The sequence below is a fragment of the Drosophila teissieri genome, chromosome X (assembly GCF_016746235.2).
Source record: "Drosophila teissieri strain GT53w chromosome X, Prin_Dtei_1.1, whole genome shotgun sequence".
Taxonomy (NCBI): domain Eukaryota; kingdom Metazoa; phylum Arthropoda; class Insecta; order Diptera; family Drosophilidae; genus Drosophila; species Drosophila teissieri.
The window spans coordinates 17,611,329-17,630,253 of NC_053034.1; the positions used below are offsets into that span (position 1 = coordinate 17,611,329).

The 18,925-nt window shown below is 45.7% G+C and overlaps 4 protein-coding genes across 5 annotated transcripts; 1 reads left to right on the forward strand and 3 right to left on the reverse strand.

The window, feature by feature from the left end:
* Window positions 1–46: 46 nt before the first annotated feature.
* On the forward strand, window positions 47–2,433 carry LOC122624213 (dynein intermediate chain 3, ciliary). The gene is made up of 2 exons (XM_043803685.1): window positions 47–1,878; window positions 1,936–2,433. The coding sequence occupies exons 1-2, from the start codon at window positions 352–354 to the stop codon at window positions 2,362–2,364; spliced, it is 1,956 nt and encodes a 651-aa protein (XP_043659620.1). The 5' UTR covers window positions 47–351; the 3' UTR covers window positions 2,365–2,433.
* A 173-nt stretch (window positions 2,434–2,606) lies between these two features.
* On the reverse strand, window positions 2,607–6,118 carry LOC122623849 (17-beta-hydroxysteroid dehydrogenase 13). The gene is made up of 4 exons (XM_043803208.1): window positions 5,957–6,118; window positions 3,683–4,178; window positions 3,429–3,611; window positions 2,607–3,154 (listed from the first exon to the last, which is right to left on the reverse strand). The coding sequence occupies exons 1-4, from the start codon at window positions 5,974–5,976 to the stop codon at window positions 2,891–2,893; spliced, it is 963 nt and encodes a 320-aa protein (XP_043659143.1). The 5' UTR covers window positions 5,977–6,118; the 3' UTR covers window positions 2,607–2,890.
* A 2,259-nt stretch (window positions 6,119–8,377) lies between these two features.
* Window positions 8,378–11,201, reverse strand: LOC122624251 (EF-hand calcium-binding domain-containing protein 1). The gene is made up of 5 exons (XM_043803736.1): window positions 11,090–11,201; window positions 9,607–9,970; window positions 9,396–9,519; window positions 8,977–9,336; window positions 8,378–8,922 (listed from the first exon to the last, which is right to left on the reverse strand). The coding sequence occupies exons 1-5, from the start codon at window positions 11,199–11,201 to the stop codon at window positions 8,803–8,805; spliced, it is 1,080 nt and encodes a 359-aa protein (XP_043659671.1). The 3' UTR covers window positions 8,378–8,802.
* A 1,640-nt stretch (window positions 11,202–12,841) lies between these two features.
* Window positions 12,842–18,758, reverse strand: LOC122622992 (ubiquitin-conjugating enzyme E2 H). Of its 2 annotated transcripts, none has more exons than XM_043801830.1 (2): window positions 18,477–18,758; window positions 12,842–14,882 (listed from the first exon to the last, which is right to left on the reverse strand). In XM_043801830.1, exon 2 carries the CDS (start codon window positions 14,593–14,595, stop codon window positions 14,044–14,046), a length of 552 nt encoding a protein of 183 aa, XP_043657765.1. In that variant the 5' UTR covers window positions 14,596–14,882; window positions 18,477–18,758; the 3' UTR covers window positions 12,842–14,043. The 2 variants fall into 2 exon arrangements, with proteins under 2 accessions (XP_043657765.1, XP_043657766.1); XM_043801831.1 differs by lacking the exon at window positions 18,477–18,758 and adding an exon at window positions 16,647–16,798.
* Between the last annotated feature and the right edge of the window lie 167 nt (window positions 18,759–18,925).

Sequence of the window (18,925 nt, forward strand, 5' to 3'; positions counted from 1 at the left end):
AACAGGTGCTGTCCCTGAATATGCTTAGTTGAATTTTCTTTTTTAGTCAAATGTAAACCATACACAAAAATAAAACAAATAAAACACAAAAGACGAACACTTGCCACAAAAAAAAAACTGAAAAACTTAAAAGCGTGGAGACAGGAGGAGGAACAGAAGCACACTTGATACTGCAGCAGAACTCTCTGGGAAGGGCAGTTAACTCTCTTATGACTGCTGGAAACACCTGCATTCCCTGCACGCTGCGATCCAATCACTTGCAGCTCCTTCCCTGCAGCTTTAGCCTTAGATTCTTAGATTCTTTGAAGAATTCGCTTTGTCCTTTGAATTAGTAGAACTGCATATTCCGACATGTACCAGAACCAGTTCATCTACTCGCGCGAAAGGCGTCGCTTTGGGCGCCAGTGCCGGTTTCAGGATCGCAATGAGCTGATGGTCAGCGTGCATCCCAGTGGCCGCCAGCGACTCAAGTACATCATGCGCAACCCCTCCGTGCAGGCCACCCAACTGAGCCGCCAGATGGCGCTGACCATCATGGAGACGGAGAACGTGACCCTCGACCAGCACGGAATGTACCACTACGAGGGCGGTTGGCCCAAGGAGGTTAACATCAATGACGAGGAGCAGACGCTGCGCCATCGAAAGAAGGTGGAGCGCGAAGATAGCTGGGGTGAGCAGGTCCTGGATATGATTCGCACCACGATGGCGGTGGCGGAGCAGAACAATACCCTCAATATCTACCAGAACTTCTTCGCTGATCTGCCGGCGGAGTTGGGTCACGACATACGGATGAGGTTTCGCGCCCGGGTGGCCAATGTGTTCCATGACCTGTGGCTGCCAGGGCGACAATTAAGGTCCATTGAGTGGATGCCCAACAATAGCCGCCAGTTTATGACCCAGTATAGCAATCAATTTGTGAAGGGAGAGCGACTCCGTTCCGTCTTGGATGAGCCGGTTGGCGGGACAAATGGCTTCTTTGTGTGGGATGTGAAGAATCCGCTCAAGCCGAGGATCTCCTACGACAGCAAGCAGCCGGTGTCGTTGGCCAAGATCTGTCCCAAGGATGAGAACAACATGGTGGGTGGCACGGGCCTGGGGCAGGTGTGTCTGTGGAGCACCTTCAAGGGCGGACCCACCGTGCGGCATTGCCCCCTGGAGGTGTCCCACAGGGAGACCACCTCGGCCCTCTGCTGGGTCCATTCCAAGTCCAATACGGAGTTCTATTCGGGCTCCCTGGATGGCTCCATCAAGTACTGGGACACCAGGGATCTCAAGATGCCCATGCAGGAGCTGCTCCTCGAGCCGGAGCCGCAGGAGCGCCAGTCGCGCATGGATTCGCATGGAGTGACGGTGCTGGAGTTCGAGTACACCATCCCCGTGCGTTTCATCATCGGCAGCGACATGGGTCACGTTTTCGTGGGCAATCGCAAGGGTATGACGCCGACGGAAACCCTTTTGGCTCACTATCAACTCTTCGTCGGACCCGTGCGCACCATCAATCGCAATCCCTTCTTCGTCAAGAACTTCGTGGTCACGGGCGATTGGCGGGCGAGGATTTGGTCGGAGGAGGTCAAGGACAGTCCGTCCACCATGTATTTCCGTAAGAACGCACAGATTGTTTGCGGCGCCTGGAGCACGGGTCGCTGCTCCCTGTTCGTCACTGGCGACATCAATGGCGTGGTGGACTTCTGGGATCTGCTGCTCCACCACCGCAAGCCCATTCTCTCCGTGGACTTCAAGGTGCCGATTGCGGATGTGGTCTTTCGGCCGGAGGGCGATCTGCTGGCCATTGCCCTGAAAAACGGCGACACTCGCATCCTCACCCTGGATGAGTCCATGCGACAGGCCACCGGCAAGGAGAAGGCACTCATAGCCGCCGTAAGCGAATACCCTTTTTTGTAACCCCACCCTAACTAACTCTATATCCCCCTGAAGATGTTCGAGCGGGAGATCGTGCGGTGTAAGCTCCTGGAGGCTCGTTATGATGAGGTCAGGCTGAAGCGGAAAACCGTTCAAATGGCCGAGGAGGATCGTGTGCGAAGGCAGCAGCAAATGGCGCCCACCCTCGAGCTGGATCCCGACGATCCCGATCAGTTTGTGATGATGATCGAGGGCGATGAGGAATTCCGCACGGCCATCACCGAATTCCAGGACATCATATTCAGTGTGGAGCGGAAGCGCTCCAAGCGGCAGGTGATCATGGAGCGCACGGTCTTCGAGGAATGGAATCCGGCCGACGAGAAGCTCCAGGGTGAGCCCGTTGTATACACCAAGCCCGATCGCAAGGTCCAGACCTCGGTCAACTACGACAAGAGGAGTTCGGGAGAGCCAAGGATTTCGCAAGGATCGATGAAGCCCCAGTAAAAATATGAACTATATTGGCTAGGTTGATATGAAGAGCAAATTGCAATAAAGTTATCATTTAAATACAAACTACATATGTGGTTTCCTATCGCGAGCCAAAGATCACCACTTAAAATCCGCGGCAATGCCAGTTGGGTTACAGAAGCTGGGTCACCACATGGATGAGCACATTGAAGACCACCAGCGCGGGTCAAGCTAGCGAAACCACAAGCCATCACTTCATCACTTAATCACTTCATCACTTTATGGAGTACTCTTTGGAGACCTTTATTACGACCAACACAATTAGACCGACAAACGTTCGCCTTTAATTAAGTAACAACCTTTCTAACAGCTAAATTGTGCTCGCTAAATTCACTTTTCATATAGCAATTAGTTGCACTTCTCTACACGGCAATTAAAAGGAGATAATAGTACACAAAAAAAAAAAAAACAATTTAACGCAAACGAATGGGACAATAAAGCTATATCATCTACTGGGGGATAGTAGTACATAGTAGGGTGTCAAATGCAGGCACTGGGAGCTCTAGTGCTTGTCGGTGTCCACACCCGTGTCGAGGAAATCGTTGACCAATCGCATCGCCTTGCGGGGAATGAAGCGTCCGACCTTCTCCACGGCCACGAAGTGGCGCGGAATCGCCGCCTCCTCCAATCCCTGGCGCTGGGCGGCGATGATGGAGCCGGCGGCCACGTCGGCGGGGATCAGCTTGAACAGCTTGGGGAACCGGTAGCGGGGATTCTTGCACAGACCCGTGTCGACCATATACGGATAGATGGTAGTCAGCTTGATCTGCAAGGCGAAGGCGAAGGCAGGTGATATCAGTGAAACTGGTGCTGGTAACAGAGTTATTAGGGCAAAGGTCGCAGCCTAATGAAACGCACATGAAAAGATCTTAAAAACCTAGTCTGGAACTAAGATGCTCGCTTGGCGAAGCGGGGTGCTTAGAAAGAGCTATTATATTTTTAATTGGCTACTCTTTGCCACCTAATAGCCATTTAATGGGACTCCAAACTGGATTTTAATGCACCACTAAAAGGCAGTGGGGCGGTGGGGCGGCACTTACATTGTTCTGGGGATTCTTCTGACGCAGCTCCTCGGCGAGGGCGGACATGTAGCCGCGGACGGCGAACTTGGTGCCGCAGTAGGGCACCAGGTTGATCAGTCCAAAGAGTCCGGCGCAGGAGGAGAGGGCCACAATGCTGCCCTCGTTGCGCTCAATCATCTCGGGCAGGAAGGACTGGATGATCTGTGGAGCGGGAGAGAGTGGTCATGAATCACTCATATCCAAGTATATCAATAATAACAGATATAGCTTACCCAGAAGTGGGAGAGCACGTTGATGTCGTACATCAGACGGATCTCGCTCTCGGTGTGCTCCAGCAGCGGATGGCAGGGCATGATGCCGGCATTGTTGACCACCACATGGACGAATCCGTGCTCCTTGCGCACCTGCTGCGCCAGCTCGATCAGCTCCTCGCGCTTGGTCACATTGCAGACGTAGCCGAAGGCCTTGCCACCGCTGCTCTTGATCTCCTTGACGGTCTGGTTGTTCGTCTGCTCGTTGACATCCCAGCAGAGGATGGTGGCGCCCAGCTTGGCGTACTGCAGGGCCATCTGCTTGCCCATGCCGTGGCCAGTGCCGGTGATCAGGACCACCTTGCCGCTGACATCATCCAACGGCGCGGGGCGGAAGACTCCCACCACGGCCTCCACGATGGCGAGCCAGAACTTGACGATCAGCATCACGATGTCCACCACCAGCAGGACGATGTTGTAGACGTCATTGCTGTTGGCATTGTTGCCGTTGTCGGCACTGAAAGAAATGGGATATTGGGTATATGTACATATATAAACGAATATAATTAGCCTGCGGTTCAACTCTATATTTCAAGCCAGCTAGTTTCATGTGATATTTGCAATTGAAAAGCATATATTATATTTTTGGAAAAAGCCTCTGCTGCTGTAGGCAATTGTAGGCAACCTCTATGGAGTGCCATGGTTTTTTGTGGAAAGTGCGTGCCTCTGCTACACTGACTTTTGATCTGGGCATCATAATTATCAAGCGGAGTGGAGTTAAAATGAGATTAGTCCGGATCCGGAGCCCAACTCTTGCATGACCCACAGTCATTTGGATGGCGTGTGTGCGTGTGTGCGTGTGTGCCTTATCTTACAGCCAGCGACAATCGGCTGACCTTTGCCATCCTCACTTTTTGTAGCTACACTGGGCGAAACAAATCGCTCGCTTGCACATTTTTCGAAATTTCTCAGCCAAATTACAGTTTAAAGTATCATTCGGTTTCTATGAATTTCGATGATTTAAGCACTATCACAGCACATTGCTGTTATCTATCAATGGTGTCGTGTAATATGGTTCTGTGCTTCGTGGGAAATGCGGAAGTGGCGCCCCCCATAAGGGGGCGGGAATGGGTGGGTGGGTGGTTCCATCTTGGGTCAGCGTTTTTTCTCCCAGCTCATGTTCAGTAATTATATTGCTGGCTGCAGCTGCGTGAGATCTTGATAATGCCGAAACGGTTTTCAGCTTTTCAGCTTTCCAGCTTTCTAGCTTTTTGGTGTTGTTTCCATTACGTATGGCGATCAGCCCAGTATATATGTATGTACATATATGACATATAGTCGACCAGATCGTGCCATCGAGACTTGACCAGCCCTGACCATGGCCTCGGCTCCTCTCCCCATTTCGCTCGCGCATTTCACTGCCAAAGAGATCACTCTTATCGCCGCACTTCTGGAATGCTATTTATAGTCCGACGCTCGGAATCGGATCGAACAGCCCACCTAGACAGTTCCAAAACAAATGCACAACCACTGTTGCTAATGATGGTATAGGTACTTAGGTATTCTATGACTCGTACAGGTTCCTTCAGCGAATGTGGCTCAGTTTACCAGTTGGAAATCACTTCCGATTTAGAAATGTAATTATAATGTAATATATTTGAAGTATTTGAACTTGGAACTCCTTCATTCTTATTCCTCCAAGCCAATGGTAACTGATTTTCCCATCATCTTTGAGCCTTTGCTCATTTGCGCATTTGATCCTTTGCTCATTTGATTCTTTGATCATTTGCTTATTTGATCCTTTGCTCATTTGATCCTTTGACTTTTTGCTTATTTGATCCTTTGCCCAGTCATGGCTGATGGTCAATAACTGAGCACGATCTTTGGCCAGGGTTCCCGGGGCAATCTGATATAGTTAAACCAAGTCGGACGAAGGTGAGTAGCGCTCAAGTGAGCTGATCCAGATTGCACAACGGTCAAAGGTTGCCGCGATCATCATCCATATGGATGATTTTGCCACCGGCCAATTTGATCTATAATGGGTTTGCTGGCCAATTATATCCCAATCCCACTGCGCTGAGTAGATATTATTCGGTACTCATTGAACCCTGCTCCTGGTCATTGGTTGTAGACCTGTGCCGATAAGCGGCTCTTATCGCCGGCTATTAAAATGTTGCACTACACGCTGCTCCACAGTTCCATTGATAAGATAGATGACTCGTTCTCACACTCTCCGAAGTTTTTCCTTTCTAATTTGTTACCAACTGGTAGCTCGCTGTTTCGGTGATTACCCACCTTGGCGTCACTTTCGACATGTTTCGTGTAGTTGTGTGTGCTTATATCCTGCGAGGATCGTGTATATATATAGATATATATATACGTATGTAGGAAGGAATCGGACCAGCCGGAGCAAACCGTTAGCGGCTGTTAACGAATACGGACTGAATATTCAGCAAAGTAAACACAACACTACGCACCGTACCGCCGCGCCGGTCTTATAAGTTATTATTTCAAATCTACTCACACACACCACTCCAGGCGTACTATACTACTCAGATACTATATGGTACTCGTACTGGTACACCACACTACTCGTAGATACACTCTGCCGGCAGCGACGTCGACGCAGGCAGCGCAACGCGGGCAGAGCGTTCTATAAACACGACTACGACATATGTTCAATGGCACAGCCATTCCGATTCATTCTATTCCATTACAATCCGATCTGATCCGATCCGATCCGATCGGATTGCATCTATATGGAACGACATCCGTGGAGTGCAACGGTTCACCCGGTTTCCACATGAGTTTCCCTATGAGTTTCCCTATGAATATCCATATGAGTTTCCCTTTGAGTTTACATATGAGTTTCCCTATGAGCTTACATATGAGTTTACATTTGAGTGCATACTCGCACATGTATTTTTGTATTTAGATAGCAGCCGCCTGTTTGTTAATCGGGGTCCGATAATAATACCCTAGTCCCCCCATAAAAAAAGCTATATATACACACAGCCAGACGGAGTTTACGACCCAGATCGTTCAGATACTCCGAGAGATGAGATACAGAGATACAGAGATGCGGTGCCAAAGCCACAGCCACAGCCAAAGCCAAAGGTGGAAAAAGTGCCAAAGTGCCAGATGCACGTCGCCGATAAAACACACAAAAGCTGCGCCAGAACATTATACGCTTTCAGTCGCCGTTCAGAGCGGTTTCCAGAGCACCCAACTCTCCCCATTACTTAGTTTTGACCAAGGATGAACTTTGGCCCCCACTGAAGCTGAGGCAACCAAACTCCTATGTACACTACCCAAACCCAAACGCATAACACATTCGAAAATGAAGTATTTTTTAACTCAAAGATTTAGTTCTGGATTGCATTACAGAAATCTCAAGTATGTTAAGTGCAATGGGTATACATTTTTTTTGGCTGTGCACTACTTGACCCCTGAGACATGGGAATACGATTGCGATTAGATAGTGGTCCTTACCATTTGCACAGCGAGTTGTCGGCTCAGCATGATGAATCACATTTCGATTGGAATATGGGGTCAAAGTATGGGGCTCACCCCATGAGGAGTGGACCCTGTAGAACCCAGTAGAACCGAGTACAGCCCAACCCAAGGAGATAAGAGTGGGATTCCTCGGGCCATTGGCAGTGCATTCGTATAGGTGCCAATTGTAACACATACAAGTGTACATATGTTAACCTCCATTAGTTAGTACCTCTTCCGCAGTCGCAAGCACACGTTTCCATATATTTATATTTATATGGCCAGGTTTAACGAGGCTTCTAGTTTGGTTTAAAGGTCTCATATTGCTAAGAATTTAATCATTTGTAAACAACGGGTTTTCCTATTGCATACATATTTTACAGCTCACTACACAAATGAGTAATTATACACTTGTGCTGCTAATATATTCACAAAAGTTGTAAGCTCTTAAATCGAATTGTTATAATATAAAAGCGATCTACCTGATCTTAACTATATCTGTAATTTATTTATAGTATGCGCCATATGCGAATCAATAAGCTAGCTAACTTGTTTGGATTTCCAATGTAAAGTATATACCTTTATTACTTATGGGTGGCACTTACACGAAAACAAAAAAAAAATCTATAAACAAAATCTTTATAGTTGGAATTCTGGGAAGTACGAAGTAAGTTGAGTAAGAACTAAAGTAAAACCGAGTTACTGCATCTGGTAACATCGCCACCAAGGGCAGCGTCTTCCTTTCCGGCTGCTCGAACTTGGACACCTTCTAGCTGGCATGTTGCACTCATTCCGGTTCGCCGTCTATCCGATCCGGTCCACCTTCCACTCGCCGCATGGAATGGACGCCATCTATCGCCATATCGGTGTCCGGGGTGCAGGAGGCGGAGGCTGAGGCGGAGGTGCCGCGTAACCCAATGAAACAAAACAATTCCGAATAGAACAGGCTTTGGGCGTTGCGTTGCATGAATGCATTCAATAGATAAACAAGATTCGTGACAATTCGCTAGTCGGCAACGGCAATGGCAACGGCAAGTGTATCTGTATCTGTATCTGTATCTGTATCCATGCGGCTATAGTTGTTCTGCTGTGGATGCGGCTGGCTAATCGAATAAATTAGCTCGCATTACCAGACCGGTTGACTAACTGACCAACTGACTGACGGACTGACTGACTAACTGACTGGCTGATTGACTGGCTGACATATTGTTTCAGCCGAGGCTTGCATAAATATGACGCCTTGACGGCTCATCCGCGGCATCCATCTCAATCCGCAGCTCCATCTCGGCAGTGATCCAAATGTGGATACGTGCCAATTACAGGTTTCCGAGTGCAAATTGCACCCCTGTCGTGGGTCGGGGTCACCACTGAGTCAACTAGCGACCGCCATTAGTCTTAACAGCATCCGCGAATGGAAGCCGCTTTACGCCCGGCTATTTATAGGGGTCACCAGTTCAGGTGGGATGCATGGCAAGTGCCTAAGCTGATGATCGGTTTCAATTTATAGAGTAAATAAGCTCTATAGATAGTTTCTTAGCTGCAGATTATGCTACTGTAAATTATGTAATATTTCATGCAATATTTAATATAATTTCACACTTTATTGACAGACTAGTTTAACAAATTCAAAGCTACTAAGCTGCTGATCACACCTGCAGCGTTGAGAAGAAGGACACCACGGCGCTGTCCGTGGGAAGGCACTGGCCAAAGGCCTCGATGAGCAGTGGTTCAGCTGTGACTGTGCCCATGAAATCCTCCAGGGATACCTGAAAAGCAGATCCTTGTATATCGAAGAGTTGCTACCCGCCTAAACCACTCACCTTGCCATCCTTGTCCAGGTCGAACTTCTTGAGCACAATCTCCACCAGATCCTTGACGCCCTCGTCGGGATCTTCGTCCTGCGGCTGCTTTATCAGACAGTTTCGCAGCAGCGTGAACATCTCATCCTTGGTGATGAATCCGTCCGTGTTGAGGTCATACACACGGAAGCAGAAAGCCGCCCGTTCCGCCGGCGTGCCGCGCAGGAATGTTGAGAGTCCGATGAGCCAGCCCTCGAGGCGAAGGGGCAAACCCTCGTGGGCCTTGTCCCAGCTGCAGAAGATGCGCTCCATCAGGATCTCCTCGGTGACGATGTCGAAGGTGCTGTGCAACAGCTCGCGGAACACAATGCGATCGATGCCCTGTGGAGAATGGCGGCCTGTGAGCGGCATTTCTTGACGGGATCTGTGCGTGTATTTACCTCGACGGCGGCATGTGGCTTGGCAATAGCTGCACTCGAGGAGCTGGAGGCCAGCGTCTTGGCCGCATACTGGCAGTTGGACACCAGCTTGCGATAGATGCGGCACAAGGCATCCAACTCGTCCCTGTTTTTTGGGGGCGCCAAGTGGTAAGTAGAGTAGAGTTCATCCTGGCACTCCTACTATATGTGTGTATGTATGTAATTCACTCACTTGGTAAAGCGCGTCTTCTTTCGCAGGCTGTCCAACAGCTTGGGATTCACCTTGCCGCTCAGCTCATCCATCCTCCGTTGCCGCTGTTGCCGTTTGTTCTGCAAAGCAGCCGCGGCGGCTTTCGACTGTTGGTTGCTCGAGTTGCGCTTGCCGCTGGCAAGGAACACGGATACCGTTTTCAGTATCGTTTTGTTGGCATGTAGTGTGGATCTGCCGACGCCAGTGGTGCCTCCAGTTGCTGTGGGTGCCGCTGCACCAACACCACCCCCAGCACCACCTCCACTGCCACTGCCACCAGCCGTTGCCCCGCCATCCCGATTGGGTGTCGGTGTTGGCGAACGACCCTTGCCAGCGCCCGCCTTTCCTGCAACCCAAAAAAAAAAAAGAAAAATAAAAAGTTCAGCTTTACATGGGTGCGTGCCTCTGTCTTTGTGCTTCGGCCTGCAACTTTATGTGTCAAAGTCGACACGCTCAGCCCCGACTCTGCCGTCGCAATAGACTCCTCCTCCTTGGCGAGCTTAGCCAGAAAAGCCCTTCAAGTATGTGGATGTGGATGTGGCGCAGAGCAAACAAAAGGCCTGAAATGCAAATGCGCCTCGCCAGAACCATCCATGCCCCATTCACGGGTAATACCCATCGAAATGGGTAAAAATGGGTAATAGCGTTCACATTCGGCCCATAAATTGTTTCAGCCGGCTATTTCGAATCGAATACACTGAGCGAAACCAAGAGCAGGCCACTCAACTGCTAGAAAGCGATCATATAAGTTTATATCTCACATGCCGAAATTTATGGCGATTGCACTTTATATTATTATAGGTACACAATCAGTTACAGTTTTTGATGAAATAGATGATATTTTTTTAAAAGTGTACTCATTTACCTTTGTGCTCACTTTGATTTCAATCTACTCTGCCACCGAACTCCCCGCTCCCCGCTTCGTTTTGTTGTGTCGTGTGTCCTTTGAGAAAAAATGTTATTATCTTGTGATTACCCATATAAGTGAAGGAGCAGCATATGGGGGCCCGTCTGTCTAGTCTGTCTATGTCGATGTCTATCCATCTGTCTGTTTATGACCGCCTGCGCCCCAGACACTATAATTTTATTAGCATTTTCATTTGCTGCAGTAGGGGACTGGGTTTTTTGGGAATTTAAATGGAAATGGAAATGGCAACGGGGAAGCGTGTTGGTATCGGGCCCTCGATGGCAGTCTGTCTAGACCCGTTCCCATGTACGGCATATGGTTTCGTGTAATTTGTTGATATCGGTTGCCCGGTTGCCACACCAGCCAGCATGGGGTCACCCAAACCCACATCCACATCCACACCCACACCCGCACCCGCACTTGAGCGACCACCTCTGATGGGGGCAAATAATCAAACATCTTTGGACCTGGCAGTCCATCAACGGATTGCACCCGCCGCCTCCGCTCCAAAAAACAAAAAAGTGCAACATGTACGCCCAATCACATATGACTGAGCACCTGGACGGCCATAGTCCTTGCCTGTTCCTTTGGCCAACTCCTCAAAATGCTTCAGTCGCGATTGGCAAGCCAAACGAAGGGATCTACTCCGGGAGCCCATTGGATGGTACATAGTATATTAAGCTGAGTTTAATAACTCATTTTTAAATCATAAAATTCAAAAAGTAGAGATGAATTATATGGTTTGTATATGGGTTATGTTCCTTCATTGGCAATCAATATCGAATGGCTGCTATACGAGTATATCAAAAACTGACACTGTTCTCAATGCATTAAATAAATAACCATTTTCTATTGATTTTTTACTGATACACTGCCAAGATTCTCCATACATTGCAGGCAAGTGCCACCTCCGCCTTCTGGAGGCAACGAAAATATTGGCTTTTCCATTCGGACGCAATGTAACTGCCATTACATCACAGATGGACGTGCCTGTGGATGGGCCACCCATTTTGTAGCCTTATTCGTGGAATTTCAATGGACTTGAAGAGAGTTTTTGAAGGGACCGCCCACTTTGTTGTTTTTAAACCTCATGGAATGCAATTTAGCCCGCAGAGCCGACAAAGAACTTGTGTTCAACTATTTCGCAAATGGGGGCACTTTGTGGGTGCGCTGCAAAGTATGCTATGGCAATTGTCGAAACGCCAGGAGTAATTACTCCCCACACAGATGCAAAGGCAACGAGTGCACACAGAGACACACACACACATACACGTACACAGAGTGAGAGACACGGAATGTTGTTGGTATTTGTTTTATAGATCTTTAAAGTAGATACCCATGTTTTGCTGGCTCCTGGGCGCTTTAGCTGCTGTTGTTGTTGTCGTTGTAGTTGTTGTTGTTTTGATTGCCCGATTAACTCCACGCAGGAGCGTTAAACCGTGTCCCTCGGCCCTTGGGCCACAACAAAAGGGAAAAAGGCGCTGAAGGAATCAACAAACGTGGCACTTTCCACCAGTTTCCAAGGCGTTGACAATCCGCTGGCATTGTCAGTGGCACTAGGTAGGGAGCAGAGGAGCCAAGGAACCAAGGAGCCAAAAAGCCAAGGAGCAAGCTAACCCACTGGATATATGGGGCGGTACCAGGCGAAGAACCAACTATTGACAAAACAAGGCCAAGAAACGGGCGCAACTTTCTTTTCTTTCGTTTCCTTTTTTTATTTGTTAGATTTCACTTGTTTGTAACATGTTTTTTTATTTTTCTTGTATTTTTTTTTATTTGTTTACTATTTTTACTCATTTTTTGTCCCCTCTCGTCCACGGGGTTTTGTTTCCATCTGACTTCGATTGCTTGAATTACGTTTTAATTATTGTGTATCCTGATAGAATTCGGCACATATATATATACATACATATTCATCAATATATATATATATATATATATGTAGAGAGAGAGTGTGTGTGTGTGTGTGTCACTTATATACAACTATCGGATTACTCATTAATTCTGCTGTTAGACTTAGGCATAAGTATTGTTATAGTGTTAGTACATAGTACAGTAGATCGGTAATGTCTATATATCTGCACTTTCATTTGATTTCACTTAAGAACCCGTCTTCTAAAAATCACGCCCTCTTTAAAATTCCATCCAATTCTCCAATTTGATTAACAATTTTAAAAGCGAGAACGAGGGAGAGAGATGATAAAGGGGGAGAGCGAGAGAGAACGATAAATCAAGTAAATGGTAAATGGTGTAAAGGCAAAATGTATTATAATAAAAAAATATATGCTTTTGGCTTAAACACGGGTGACATAAGTTAGACATAAGAATTATTGCATTTAATTACACGATCAATTCGAATCCTATTTTAAAATATTACATAATAACCGTATGATAAGATTAATTAACAAGAAAAAGAACTGCAACGATTATTCTGTCTGTTCCACGCAATCGTCTCCAAGCGTTTCCTCTAGGATTTATCTTGGCTTTCTATTTCGTTTTTATTTAGTATCGATCGTACTTCTCTTTTGATATTTGTTTTTTTTAGGCAGGGAAAGTTCTGCTAAGTCAGATGATTTTCTGCGGTTTACAAATTTCTTAATACATATATGCAGACAATGAAAAGTCGCGTTCACAATTAAACAGAGCAAAACAAGACAAACATATAAAGTACATGTAAGAACAAATAATCCGCAATTGTCGATCGATCTGGATTGCAAATTGGATATTGGGTCATCGTCGTGTGGTATTTATGTGGTGAGGACTTTCCAAAAACTTATGTTTGATGGTGGTACTTGTGTTTACGATACGTTTTCTATCAACTTGTTACTCCATTGCTAAACTCTAAAGAACGAGCATCGAAGTCTGTTTAATGCCAGATCAAGGCCAAAGCAATTTCTCGTCATATTTCGCATTGCATGTGCACTTACTATAACCATTTAAATTGCGCTTGCATCTATGCTTTTATCTCTGTTATCTGTATTTTATCGGTTTTGTTTGTTTTGTTTGTTTGTGTTTCTATTCTGTTTGTTTCCATTTTGCTCTTATCCGTTCCATTTTTGTTGTGGTCTATATATCTGCTATGATCTGTTACGATCGTTGCTCCAATCCGTTTTGTTATCAGCTACTGATGGCTAAACTAAGAGTTTTTAAATCTTGTTTTTCTTGCTGCTTACATTAGTGTATATATATATATATATATTTTATGTATATATTTATATGTATGTGCGTGTGTGCGCAGATCATCACACGCCATCATCGAATCACTTTCTATCTTAAAATCCAATTATCATTTATCAATTATGTATATATATATGTGTGTGTATATATATATATATATATATATTGTTGCTTGTTGTTCCATCGCCAACTGAAGGGGTTTATTGAAAGTGTATGTGAGTGTGTTTGGTTGGGGAGATTGGGTGGCAGGATAATGGATTCTCGAAGCATTTGTATTAGGCTGTTGTCAGTGTTAGTGTTAGCGGTAGTTCCGTAGGCTGGCGGTCCAACCGATATTATAACTCCATGTCCCTGGCCTCATCCTCACTGTAGTCGGACATGCTCGACTCGCTGTCGCTGCTCTCCCGCTCCTGCTGCGCCGCCCGCAACGCGTCCTCGGTGGCATACCGCTGCACATAGTCGGCCACCTTGCGATGGTACTCCTCCGGCTCGTGCAGGTACAATGCGGCCGCATCCCGATTGAGCGGATCGACCGGATTGGGATATGTGAGCAGCTGCGGCAAGAACGATTCAAAGATGTTCGATAGATCGTACAACGCCGTCCAGGCCTGATTGATCACATCCAGGCACACCGTCCCAGAGGACTCGTCAATGTTCGGATGGTAGATCTTGTTCACAAAACCGATGCTCGGTGACTTGAAGGGATAGTTGTCGGGCAGGTAGACGCGCACCTTCCACACGCCGCCCTCATAGGGCGTCTCCGTTGGACCGAAGAACTTGACGTGGAACTCGTTGAGGCCTCCCAGGATTGTCACCTCGTGCTTCGATTCGATCAGCTTGATCACATCGTTGTCCATGCGTCGCTTTCCGGCACTGGGCGAGGACATTTTGTTGGTTTATTTGGGATTGTAGTTGCCTGGCTTTTGATTTGATTGGTTTGGTTTGATTTGATTTGGTTTTGGAGTGGTCGTCTCCTCGTTGTTTTTCACTAAGGCTAAGGCGGTGTTATCTTTGTTATCTATATTTTATATGTTTAATGTTGTTCCTTTTAAATATTGCTATTGAGTTACATCCGCTATCCGCTTCCGGTTGCCCAGCTGCTGCTCCGCCAGCCACGAACTGCTCCGCATTCGTCAACTTTCACTGGCACCGTCCAGAGCAAAACGGGAGCTAACTGCAATGACAATTAATGGACACAAGGATAAGCAAGCATGTTCCAATTACAAATAAATCAGGTTAGGTCACCTAAAGCATAGAGACATCGGAAGTATTGCAAGTTTATTCGACTTTTTATTTACAATTCAGTTTTCTTCTTTTTTTTTTTTAGGATCTACAAAGCTAAAAATATGAACACTAATATATATTTTTTGAAGGAATAAATACATTCAATTAAAACGTGTTTCTGACATTTTTAATGTTACCCCTTTTAAAAATATATTTTCTAGGAAATTCACATTTAATCACTGGTAAACTTAGCTCGCAAAAGTTCAACTTAGCCAATTGGGACTGTGGCGCCAAGGCAGGGGATATGATCTGGAAGAGGTCGAGTTACCTTCTGAGTTATCTATATGCTGTATATATATTTATATTCATGGTTATGTAGGTCAGCAGCGAATCTCTTGCTTTTGCACACACACACACATGGAGAACATGCACATGCATACTTGGCCTAAATGAGGAAACTATGTCAGCAATCTGTGACGTCGTCGCCCAAATCCACCCACTCCCACACCTGCTTTCTCTCTCTCCAGCTCTCTCACTCTCTAATACGTCATTGCCATTTGCAAAAATCGACGTCCTTCGAAACGGATTTGCTCAGCGGACTTATGCTGCATACTTTCGGGGATGCCGTTATGCTCTATCCTCCCCCCCATCACATCGCCCTCTTCCTTTCTCTCACCACTCACTTGCGCTTGGCGATTTCGTTTCAATTTCAATTCCGTTTCCCGTTTCGGTGGGTGGGGGTGGGGGATTGGGCGCTAGTTGGTTGGTTGGGTGGCTGTTGTTTTCAAACAAGCTCAGCTGTTTAATGTTGTTGCTCAAAAGTCACAGAGCACTGACAGAGAGAGAGAGAGCCAGAGAGAGAGTAAAAGAGAGGCAGCCCCACTGCAATCTTGAAATCAACAAATGTACAGTGGGATGTGAGAAACGTAAGTAGATCAGTAGGGAATTTGGCTTCACAGAATTATGCAAATTATTACAAAATATCAGGAAAAATAAACATTCTCAAATTTATAATGTATTAATTGTTTGTGACCATTTCGGTTGACCCCACTGTCCCCCATTCTATGGCTCTCCCTCTCTCTCGACCACTCTCCCACTTTTTGGGATGAGCTAATTCTGCTGTTACTGCTGTTACTCTCTTGTACTTTGTCAAGTGTTTGTATGTGTGTGTGTGCGCTGGCTCCCAAATCTTCCCCTATCTCTTTTCCTCCTTATGGCCACCTCATATCAAAAAGTCTTTTCGTTTCTGTCTTTCTGTCACGGTTTGGCTTCGTTAGTTTAACAAATTGTGAAATTCTCTTTCGATTTCTGTGTGTTTTTGTTTTTGCTTTTTATTGGCCTTACTGTCGCAATAATCGAGGTAATACTGTTTCTCGTCGCTGTTGTTGTTGTTGTTACTTGGATTGCTTTTGTGCAAGCCTCTTGAGTGGATGTGTACTTGTGATGCCTCCACATGGAAGATCACCAAGCAACAAAGTCAGCAGCAGCAACAACAACAATAACAAACAAACAAAATAATAAGAGTCAGCTGTAATTTGATGCTTTTGTTGTTGTGTCTTGGAGGGGGTTCCTTCACACTCTTCAAAATACGAATGTCTTCATTTTTAATATCACCATTAAGTAAGCACACACTTATCAAAATTTAAATTTAAACTTTTTGCAAATACACAACCATATATACATATATGTCGGAGTTTTTGACTTTGTTATTTACTTGCAACTACGAGTATTGTTGTGGTTTTCGATGATTATGTTTGTTGTTGCTGGCCCTCCGTCTTCCCTATGCACATATATCTGCCTAAATATGTGTGTGTTTTCGTTTTCGCTCGTTTTGTTGTCTACTTCAACTAGTTACTGAAAATTAACTGGCAACAGAGTTTCGAGCCCCCAAAGCAGAAAGCAGAAAAGCAGAAAGCAGCGCACGTTGGAGCTCACGAGCATCTGACGGCGGCAGCGACGCCAGCATAAAGCGGAGAGCGACAATCGGGAGAGCAAGCGCAAAAGAGAAAAGGTTGGTGGCGTGTGGAGGAGGAGGAAGAGGGGCGAAAAGAGAGAAATTGCTGAGTGCAGTACACGGGGAAAACTGAACTGAAATTGAATAAAACGTATTTGCGGTTGCCAGCTCTAGAAACTTAATAATAAGAAGACAACGTTATTATAGCCCAAATAATGAAATAGTTTTCAAATTCAAGTTTAAATACATTGAAAACTGTGGAATGGTAACAAAACGTAGTCTGTAAAATTACTTTAAGGCGAAAAGGAAAACAAATATCAGAAATATCTTAAATGTAACCAGTTGTTTGTTTCTTAAGCTTGAATTTTAAACTTTTTATATTGCCCTTTTCTCTTAGTGTAATGGACCCCCTTCATAGGAAAATCATAATAACAAAGCGATGAGCAACAGCAAATTGGACGAAAAGAGAGCCCCTAAAGTAAAGCAAAGCACAGCAAAGCAAAGAAAAGCTATAATCAAGGACAGCGACAGCTGTGAAATGCAGCAAAGGCAAAGCAAAGCCAGAAAAACAAGAAGCTACTGAAAGAAATGAAACGGGAAATGGCAATAGGGGGATGGCAATCAAAGGGGAGAGAGGCGGGAGAGGCTAAAAAGCCGAAGTGGCGATGCCCTTCAAAATTGCACACATGCCACTGCCTAAGTGTGTGTGCGTGTGGAGCCTAGCAACAAAATATACAAATACACATGCCAAAAGCAATCGAGGGAGGAGATTTAACGAGGTCAAATGCAACGGTTAAACGAAGGGTTTGAAAGCAAACTCAAAATCAAAGTCAAAAATTAGGAAGACATCTTTGTGGATTTCGTTTTTTGTGTTTTTGCCACCTCCCCCCACACATGCATACTGGGTCATTGACTGCACATGTGTGTGCATGTGTGTGAGCTTGTGTGGGAGAGGGGCAGAAAATGGTAGGAAATTGTTTTTGCTTGTTAAAGCATTTAATTTATTACTCTGCTTTTAAGCACACATTCAATTGTCCCTGCTGATAAGACTTTTGAAACGCAAAACAGGGGGAGAAGCGAAAACACAACGCAATAAGCAGGCTAAAAGCAAAGTGCGTAGTTTACGGGTAGGCGGGGTAGGGTGGTGTGCAAAAGGGATGGCAATAGCACAACAAAGAAAAGATTGCAACTAAACTAACGGGGGAAGTTATAGAGATCCACACATATGCACGTTCGTAGCTTAGGGCTCCCGACTAACAGTGAAGTGCTGGAAACAGAGGTACATATGTATGTAGCGATTGGAAGTTTGATTTTGAATTCAAGGCAGCAGAATGCGAAATTAGAGAGAGAGCGCGATGGGGACTGCGGGAGCCAAAGAGAGATGGAAAACATTCACAGCTGTGCGGGGGTCAAACTGCCATTGTTGTTGTTGCTCGTCTATAGCTGATGATGATGTTGTTGTCGCACTCACACACACACACGCTCACCCACACAATCATGATTACACACTCGCAAATGTCCGAGATATATCAAAATGCAGTAATTCTATTTTTCATCAAACAATTATACATACACACACATATTCCGTACCTTCTTGCCTTTTTATTTTGATTTCTGTAGGTGTGTGTATATTTGCAGTAGTCTCCCGTTTTAGTTGTATTGTTGTTATTGTTGCTCGTGGGTGGTGTTATTGTGGGCTGACGGTCGCCGTCGATTCTTACGCTTCGATACTTCTCCACATTCCCGTTTAATCACCGTGATTCCCTGTGCATTTTCCTGGACTCTTCTCTTCTAATTACTTAATTAATTTTGTTTTGTTTTCCGGAATATGAAAGACTGTTGGAAAATTTGTAGTGTGACCAGCGCCCGACGAGTGTGACCATCGATGACCGTTAAAATATACCGCAAAATGCTTAAAATATACCACGTAACTAAAGTGGTTCTAAGCTTCGATGGCCACCAAGCCGTGTTTCAAACCGGATTTATTTTGCATATTTGCAAATACATTTAAACACATTTGAATAAAGTAAAACCGTTTT